Source organism: Manihot esculenta, chromosome 8, assembly GCF_001659605.2.
Source record: "Manihot esculenta cultivar AM560-2 chromosome 8, M.esculenta_v8, whole genome shotgun sequence".
In the NCBI taxonomy this organism is placed as follows: Eukaryota; Viridiplantae; Streptophyta; class Magnoliopsida; order Malpighiales; family Euphorbiaceae; genus Manihot; species Manihot esculenta.
Genome location: NC_035168.2, coordinates 5,766,256 through 5,776,323, shown reverse-complemented (window position 1 = coordinate 5,776,323; position 10,068 = coordinate 5,766,256). Strand labels below are relative to the sequence as shown.

Below are 10,068 nucleotides of genomic sequence, written 5' to 3'. Positions count from 1 at the left end.
CAACCCAGTCCGGAAAGGGGAAAATGACCAAGATGCCCCGCTGGTAGGTCCTTCCGCATGCGTATCAGAGGAGAATCAATGGCCGTTACCCATGGAGCAGGCGCCTGACACATCCGTACATACGGAGCTAGGCGGCAGAAGACAGCTAGCATTGTGGCAGAGAGACAGATATATATCACGGTAGAGGCCACGCAGAAGGGGGTTCTCTTCTTCTTCCTTCTCCTTCCTGGACACCATTTTTATTCTTTCGGCAACCCTTGCCTAAATACATTACTCTTACGCATGAAACCTGACTCGAGCGTCGGAGGGCCTCCACCGGGGCACCCCCGGTAGGCCCCTGACCATTCTTTCTTATTTTACAGGTCCTTTCACCAGGTAGAACATGGAGAGACCCACCAAGGAGCCCAGCAAGAAGGGACCCAAAAGAAAACCAGATCTATCATGGACCAGGAGGAGGAAAAGATTTATCACATTCGAATAATTTGATTTAAAATCGAATCGAATTAAATAGATTAAAAATTAAAATTTTTATTTATAAAAATTAAACCAAATTAATTTTAAATAGAAAATAAATCAAATCGAATTGATTTGATTTAATTTAATTTAATCGATATGCTTTTTTAATAGTACAACAAATAAATACAATAGAAATATTTATATAAAAATAGTTATTAATTACTATATTTTTAGAGTTTACTCATCTATTTATAGAGTATATTAAAATATTTATTTAATTTTTATTAGCTTACTATATCACATAAGTAATCCTACATGGTAGGACAGATGTAAGGAAAAATTACTCATGAATGAGTTAGGCTATAGCTTCCTGACAGACAAACAGATATTATCCTGAAAGTTCCCTTCATTCCCGCAAAGAACAAAATTACAAAATGCGTTGAGAACTCAAGTCTCACAAATCTTATAGAATGTATTCTCCATCCAAAGAAGATTAAAACTGGAAGTAGTTTGTGTCTATCAACAGAAAAAAAAAAAAAAAAAAAAAAAGTACCCGTATTTGTAGTACTACTCTACTCTTGGAGACATTATATAACTCGAAATAGCTGGCATGGCATGTAAAATAAATACAAGCTGAAGAGTGCTTCATTGATGCTACGAGCTCATTTGTACCAGCCAGCAAGCAAATACCTCAGCAAAAAACAGAAGCAGCATCCAATAGCCTGTTAAACATGATTCATGTGAGGGAGCTATCATGCAGAGATCCACGTGAATGGTTTTGCATGATGCATCAAGGAAAAAGTTTCAACAAAAGCAAGGTATGATGTTGCAAGATGATACAAGCGAGCAATTGGAGAAACCCAAAAAACGGAAACTTCAACACATGGGAGAGTGAGAATAAGAACAAATAACAACTCTGTAAATCAATCAACCACAAACATTTCTGTTTTTGTTGTGAAACTTATTCATTTGAAAAGCTCTTTCCTTATCCACATCATAAATAAAAGCATTAGTTAATGCAAGCGTTTCTGCCAAGACCAAGGTTTTGAAACACAGTACCAACACTGGTATTGGTCGTTGTAAAAGAAAGAGAATAAGGACTTGGAGAAAATTTTTAAGTATTTGGTTATTATTCACTCAAGCAATTCGTTGGGGGAGGGAGGAAGGGGGTGCATATATAGTGTTTAGTCACGCATCAATAGTGGAAGAATGCATATTTTACAAACTTAGACACAGTAACAATAAGAATAACGTTTCCCCTCGAGTTGTATGCTTCAAACTTATTACAAACGTAATCAATCCAAAAACCATAGTCAGGATGTTCACTAGTTTTGAAAGCTCATAGTAATAAACCTTGACTCAATATTTCGTCTAATAAAGTGACAACTCACCTCTTAGATAAAGATAAAAAGTAATCTTCTCTAATAGAGAGGAAGCATCACCAAAATTGAGAAAATAAGGGAGTACTGAATTGACAAAAGTATCACACTTGTCAACTAGAGACACAATAGTGTTTCTTAGAAACCATAGAGGAGAGAGCAGAAGGGATTCAAATTTGACTTTGATACCAAGTAAAAGAAGTACAAGAACAAGAAAGAATATAAGAGAAATTACAAAAAATTGTTTGATCATTTGTTCAAGAAATTTTTTTTCTTTTTTCTTTGGGGGCGGAGGTTATAATCAAATTCATGGTTTAACTAATTTGTTAAACTCACTAAACATATTATGGGTAACATAAACTTTGATTTTCTACTTATATTAAAAGTGGTAACAATTATCTTCAATGAAAAATGACAATTTTTAGAATTGACATTGCAAAATAGAAAAAAAAAATTGTAATTCTTTTTAATTTTAATAATATAAATGTGTAGGTATATTTGGAAAAAATGAACTATTCAAAAGAAGGTCACAAGCATAGTGTTAGAAAAAAAGGTCAAAATATGAAGAGAGTTAAATTTAAAAAAGAAAAATAAATAAAAGAGGAAATGATAAAAGAATAAATAATTTCTAATCACTATGCTCCAGCACCCAACAACAAACGAAAGAAGGAAAAAAAAAAGTGTATACATATGAAACTATTGAAGAAAGCTTAAAAAGTTGGTGGTGGTGGAGAGAGAGAGAGACAGAGAGAGAGAGGGAGAGAGAGAACAAGTTGAAGAGAACATCTTGAACATGTGAATGGATTACCTGAACAAGAAGAAGATGGATACAAAGAGACTTTTCTGACTTCCTGCCAAAAATTCTTAGATAAACATTGACAACTGTTCCATCATTGGTTCCGGTAAGCAGTCCTGTTTGAGGATCAAACCTGGGAAAATATACAAAAATGAAAAAAGATATCCACAAAATGTCTCAATATTGAATGCCCCTACAAGCTACAGCCCCTAAAGCATAAAGCATAATTGAAAATATGAGACATTACCTAGGCAGCCGATGCCGTGGGCAATAGACATAGCCAGAAAGCTGGACAAGCAGAACTGCATATTAGACATCCTATTGGAAAACCAGAGATTCAGAACTACAAAGAGGAAAAAGTTATCAGATCAAACCTGGGGAAGTGATAAGAGAAAGTTTATTACTTGAGGTAAAAAGAAAATCAGGAGAGTTTCACTGTTGAAAAAAAAAAATTATATTAGGTTATAGAATAGCATAGTGATAGATGTAGATTAAGTTTAACAAACAAGTCATTATGGGAAAGATTAACACAGCAGAATCTCATGATCTTAAAATGACACAGCAATTATATTACATAGATATATGATACTGAATGAGAGAGAACAGAAGCAAGCCAACATCCAACGTCCATACATACATGATTATGAAAATAGAAAATGGGAAGGACATGCTAAGAAACACACCTAAAGTGGCCTAAAATCCCAACAACAGCCATAGTCATTCCGGCAAAGTATGTGTAGGTATCTCCAACAAAAACTGAAGAAGGATACCTAACAGAGCCAAAGACAATAGTTTGATGTTATGTTATTGCAACAAATAAACAGAAATAAGGCTGCACAACCAATGGAATCGAGTTTACCAATTGTAAGAAAGTAGAGCCATGGAGGTGGCCAATAAGGGTTGAGTAAGATACACAGAAAATGCATGGGCTTGTTGATACTCAGGATCCACAGATGCTCCAATTTGCATTACATTGTGTATAATAATCTGCAAAAAATTGCAAGTCATCTCAGATTCCTCAAGATACCAACTGTTTTACAAGTGTTTCTGCTTGCTTACAGCAGATGCGATCACAACTGTTTGCCCAACTTCCAGACCATTTATACCAGCATGAATGTTGATTGAATTTGTGCAGAATACCACCAAAAGCCCCATGTATAGCTTATATAGCCATCCTGTGAGAGGTAAAATAAAAAAGCAAAAGAAGAAAATAATACAGAAATTAAAAAAGTGACCACCTAAATAAAATTTGCTGGAATCTAAATATGCTAAGAATCATTCATAATCTGTTTATTCATTTGCAAAAGTAATAGCAGAACCCCCTGTGAAAAGAATAGCATCTATGGGCAGTCCAAATTCCAGTAGTTTTACAAGAAAATTGTATAAGGGAAACAAATGTCAAAAATGCACTTAGGCAAACAAGTCAGGTTCCTGCATTGCTATGGAAGCTGCTCAATATGCAAAAAGAACTAAGGCAATCATCCTAGAAACCTTGCAACTAGTAGTTGGGGGAAAAAACATCTACAGCTAGTAACTCATTTTGTAATTCTCTTTTTTCAGCAAATGATGAAAGTTGATTCCAGCTTCATTACACTATGCAAATATAGTTGTCTGTGCTAATGATATATGTTAAATATTCATAAATCTCAGCTCGGGTCACTGGTACAACTTAATTTAAAAAAAAAGTTCAGTGTTTCCTAAAACAAAAATTTATTTTTGTTTGAAGAGGATTATAGAAGTAACAAAAATATGACTTCTACTTCAACATTAACTCTTTTTTTTTTTTTGGATATTTACTACTCGGATAAAGAATCTTGTGAGCGGGTTTATTTTTCTTGGAGGGCAGGGAGAAGGAATCAGAAGAATACCTAGGTCAAGTATGTCATGCCCAACATATGGAACAAGAGGTTTCGGTATTAAGATAGTCGTGTGTCCAGCATATGCCATCAACAATGGAAGAGCAGCAATTGATGGCAAGAGTAATTTTCTGCTCTTAACAGTCACAAGTTCGAGTGTCAGTAACTCATGCATTACTTCAGAAAAACCAGCAGAGGACAAATTCAACAGAAAAAGAGCTTTATATCTTATTAAGGAAAATATTAAATAAGATAGAAATAGTCAGTGGCTTAGTGGAGAACCAAATACTTACACTCTCCATGGTAAATCAAGGACATCATCCACAAATCCAAGTAGAGTCATGAAGCAGATGCATGCTAGTGCTGCATTATACTCAACAAGCCACTGCAAGTACGAAAATTTCAACCTCATCCATCAGTTAATTAAAGCACATGGTCACAAATTATGAACACAAATCAGGCTTGGAGCTAATGGTACTCTCATCTAATAAAAGATGACGAAAATAGTGTCATAATGAAGGAAACATCTGGACGATTTTTTGAAGCTGTAACTAAGAAAGAGGAATTGATTCTCAAATTTCCATTTATTTAATCAAAGCAAATAAAAAATATGATCAAATGAGTTAGTTCCACTCCCCACAGAGCTTCAATATAACTCAATGTGTCAGAATCAGCTAGGTTGAGGCTGTGTTCGGTGCAAGTTATTAGACAACATGAGACAATTTATGACAAGTACTGGACAGAATAAGACAGCAAACTGTTCCATCCTATGTTGGCGTATCAAGGAGAAATAAGCTAGGTCTCCTATTTCATGTTTGGTAGTTTTTGAACAAGATTGGACTACATGCAGAAATGACAATAATTCTTTGCATCCTAACCCATGTCAGGAATGTGCTTATATTGACCTTTACACTTTGTTTGGATAAAATGTGGGAGGAGAAGGAAAATAAAAGAGGGAAAAATAAATTTTATTTTCACTCCTCATGTTTGGATAAGTGGAAAATAAAAGAGGGTGGAAAGGAAAATAAAAGTATTTTCCCTTGTTTGGAAAAGGAGTGAATGGAAAGAAAACATATGAAAATACCAATTTACCCTTACTGTGTAGATCATATTTTCGACAATACATCTACAAAAAATTTTAAACAGTAATATGACCAAACTAATAATAGTTTTTTTTTTTGAAAAATCATTGTTGATTTTACTCAAATCATCATTTATAAAAATAATAAATTAAAAAATTACATTTCAATCTATATTATTTACTGTAGTCCAAGCATCAAGTGATCATGCAAAAATATCATCATAATACTTAATATTATCGGACATGCTAAATGACCATTCTAAATCTTTTGTTTTAAATTTTGGGGAATGATAGTTCTCGAAGAAAGGAGTTCAAAATATGAATAAAAATAAAAAAGACACTTATGTAATTTCTCAGCAACAGTGCACTTTTCCACCATCTTTGATCAGTTTTTCGTCCAATTCGGAGGGATAATAGGCAGATGAAAATAATAAAAACTTTCCTTTCCCTCTGAATTTTACCTTCATTATCCAAACAGGAGAAAATATCTTGTCAATGCTACTTTCCACTGGTTATTTTTCTTTCCCCCCTCTTTTCCCTCATCCAAACAAAGCGTTAGAAAAAGAAAAGGATTATATTTTAATATTTTTCTGAAATACGATTACTAGTCCCATTTTACTAATTTTAGACATATACTTAGGCAAGAGGTGAAGTAATAGAATATTGTATATTTACTCATAAAAGTTATAAATTAATTGCAAAATCTTTTTATCAATAAAATAAGTAAATTATATTAGTGAAAAAATAAAAAAAGTTACTAAACAATAATACATCTAAGTATATTGGAAAAATACATACAAATAAATAAGTAAAAATAATTACATAAATAATATCAAAGAAGAAAACTAAAGATACAGATATTTTTTTGAGTTTTAATAAGGGCATTTCAGAAAAACAATGTAATATTGTTTCGTGCCCTTAGATAACTTGTCCAATGTGAAGTGAGAGTACAAAAATAGAGAATTGGACAGTGGATAAGCAAAAAAATGCACCAGTATTTTGTTCAAAAGGGGCAATGAACACAGGACAAGATGAAATTATCTTATCCTGTGTTTGCCATTCTCACACACCAATACGTCCTAAAGGTCTCCCTAGTTCTCTATAACTACATTTGAATGAAATCAAGTAAAACATTGACAAATCATAAATTTTTCAGCAGAAACACTCAAAAAGAGAGAAAAGAAAGGATCATAAACAATCATTCAAAGGATGGCACATGCTAGACTTGTATAGCTTTTTCATAAACAACGCACTCCTTAATCTTAATTTAGTGTCTAAGAGCATGAATTTTGTTTAACCACCAACCAATCATGTCTTATCCTGCAGCCACATCAAATATGCTCATCAACTTTACTCTTCCTCTTCTAGGTGTTAATCCCCTTTCCCTGTGCTACTACTAGCCTCAAAGCAAATAAGAAAGAAATGTGGCTTCTCTTAAATATTACTGAGTTGATGCCACCTCTACCTCACAAGACATTCAGATCTAACTGATTTATTTGTTATTTTCCATCTCATCCACTCTCACTCTAGTCCATCTCAAATGTCATTATCTGCACTACCTGCATCTTTGTACTCATCTATTTGTCCATCGCAAATGTTCAACACAAGGAAATTCTAGCTGTCTAGTGGTCCCTAATTCTTCTCTCCATCATGTTGATTTATCAAATCCATTATTGATATGCTTCTTTGATTTTATATTTTAATATGTAAAATTCTCCATCATCTCCGATTTACTTCTTTCCGTGTCCACTTCGCAATAGATGATCATTCTAACTCCAATAATAACATAATTATATATTTTAGGCATATGTGAGCCATCAATTTTGTTAAGCAGCATTTCTTGACCTAATTTCAATATGATGACACCAATATTACATCACCATCATACCACAACTGCTACCATTAACCAGCATACTGAAATTCACAACTTTCATTCTCCAGTACAGTTTTGCAGTTTGAATTTTAGGGTTGCACCAATACTCAGGGAATCAAAGAATCCTAATATATTGAACATTGATTTACTGGGAACCTAGATTTTAAGAATCAGTCAGCAGAAAAAGGTCGCAATATGCTATAACCATCATAGAGTGCGGTTTTCAATGTTTGCAACCTGTTTCAAGTTCATTCAACTAGTTTGTATCAGTGTGTGCATTAGTTTTCACATTATTAACTAGTGCACCATACATGTCCTTAGTTCACTAATAGACATGTCCTTAGGTCACTAATAGACTTTAATGTGTAATAATAATAACTTAACAACAGCACAACTACAAAGACAAAATATGACTAGGAGAGAGACAAGTAAAAACAAGATCAGACATTTCAATGGGTAAAATATCATTCAGTAGATAATGAATAATTTCAGAAATCACTTGCTGTCTACCAGAAATTAATATTCTTACATTGGAATCGGCTGTGAAGTTAAAATACTGAAATAAGATTGCCAATACCAAGAAGACTATCCCAACAACAATACCCAACGATTCAGGCCTGCAAAACATAGAGCCAAAACTATTATGGAAATTTCTATAAATGAAATGGATGGGTAGAAAAAAAAATAATAAAAAGGATATAATCGTTGCCTGAGCATAATCTCTTCCTAATGATATTCTCGATTATCTCCAGAGAAACTTTTCTTTAAAGGTTATCTCTAATGGTGTACACACCACAGAAAAACACAAGCTCATAATGAACTTTTTGCACTTGTAGGAAAGCGCCCATTCACTAAAAAGCTAAAAACAAAAGCATAAAAAAAGTGTACTTCGAAACTTGGGAATCTTCCAGCTTATGATCGTCATTGTATTGTTTATATAACATATCAATGCAGAGAAGCAAGAAAAAGAACACAATTTTTTTTTTAAAGAATATAAACCAGGAGCTATTTACTTGAAAAACAATATAACCAACTGGGAATAAAATTTCCATAGATCAGCATAACATATCACTGGGTGTAGCAGTTATATTGCCAGTAAAATTAAAAGATAAAAAAGGTAGAAACAAGGATCAAATAATATTCTCTCATTGGAACCCATTAGTAACTTGTTTGCCCCTCAAATAAAATCAAACTACATGGACGAATTAAAAGTTGCTAATCAAATTTAGCATCCAACGTAAAAGCTGAGGTTGCATTTGCACTCAACAAGTGGAATTAAAACTGCGAATGCAAATCATGCATACCTCTTGATTTCAATGACACACCCAATTCACAAATTGTACCAATTGTAAACCCGATATAAAATCAAAATTCAATACACACCCAGAAAACCAAATTCAACAATCAAACAGAAACCAATAATTAGCAAGAAAACTCACACTTTAACGGTACCCTGAGGGGTACCCTTCTTGTTAATATCATAACCAAAAAGATTCCTCCTCAAAACGTATCGAGAAGCCACAGGAATCATCTTAACAGTCAAGAAGAATCCTGCAAGGCTAAGGATAGCATTGATAAGGATTGATCTTTTGAGGTCATCCTGGATCTTGTAGTGGTAGAAGAGCAAATAAAAGTAAGGAGCGAGAAGCAAGAGAGCGAGCTTGAAAATGAAGGCAGATTTTGGAGGAGCAATTGGCGGGTCAGTAGATTCTTGGGGTTTGTGATTGGTTTTTTCAGCGGTAGAGAGTGATTTCTCGTTGCTTGTCTCTGTGCTTGCTGAGGCTCTCTTGCGAGCTGCCATGCCTCGCTCGAAGCTCTCTGTTTTTTTTTCCGTGTGTGTTTCGAAGTTGAGCTCTTGCTCCGTTTAATTTTGGTGAAAATCTGGGCCTTCGCAACTTTCATTTATCTTTCCATAGGCGTCACTGAAGCTAATGAAATCTTGCCACGTTGGCAACCGTATGGAGACTGGGACCCACTAAGAACTTGCCATGTTGGAAAGATAATAGTAGTATTCGGCCATGCTCATGCTCTCTCTTCTTTCAGAGAGAAAAGGGAAGTGAGTAAGCGGTCAAGAGAATTCTGCTCCGGCGATGGGTGTCCGTGGTTTACTTATATAGTTTTGTCTAGATTTAAGATGTTTTTTGTAAGGTGAAATTGCAGATTTAGGGTTATTTTCTGTTTTTTTTTTTTTTTTTTTTTTAATCTTTGCCCCTCTTACGATGGATAATAGCGGCTAAGATAAGGGTTTTGTTAAGTTTATTTTAGTTCAAAATGAGATTTTTTTAGACCTATATATATAGAAAGCTGCATCGCAATACATATCATTAGAAATGGTCTTTGCATCTTTGCCATTGGCAAATCGAGGCCACATTGCTACATTCATTGAGTAATGCTTTTGCGAGAACTCTATCGCATCTATCATCTAACGGTGGTTCAATATAATTTTCGTAGGATCTATCTAAGTCTTTTGGTTTTTATTGGTATTTGATTTTAATGGTTATTGCATGCATGTCTTATTTTCTGGTGTTTTTTTTCAGATTTCTCAATATCATCGGTATACTTTTTTGGTGATTTTTAGTGGACGATGCCAAAAATTACCTATTTGATGTAATCCTTAATTATAATTC

General features: G+C 34.0%; 1 protein-coding gene across 1 annotated transcript; it reads right to left on the bottom strand.

The window, feature by feature from the left end:
* Positions 1–844: 844 nt before the first annotated feature.
* LOC110619999 (UDP-N-acetylglucosamine--dolichyl-phosphate N-acetylglucosaminephosphotransferase) lies at positions 845–9,483 on the bottom strand. The gene is made up of 11 exons (XM_021763537.2): positions 8,881–9,483; positions 7,971–8,058; positions 4,781–4,872; positions 4,500–4,618; positions 3,691–3,806; positions 3,491–3,618; positions 3,315–3,401; positions 3,006–3,066; positions 2,879–2,919; positions 2,644–2,764; positions 845–1,178 (listed from the first exon to the last, which is right to left on the bottom strand). The coding sequence occupies exons 1-11, from the start codon at positions 9,240–9,242 to the stop codon at positions 1,119–1,121; spliced, it is 1,275 nt and encodes a 424-aa protein (XP_021619229.1). The 5' UTR covers positions 9,243–9,483; the 3' UTR covers positions 845–1,118.
* Between the last annotated feature and the right edge of the window lie 585 nt (positions 9,484–10,068).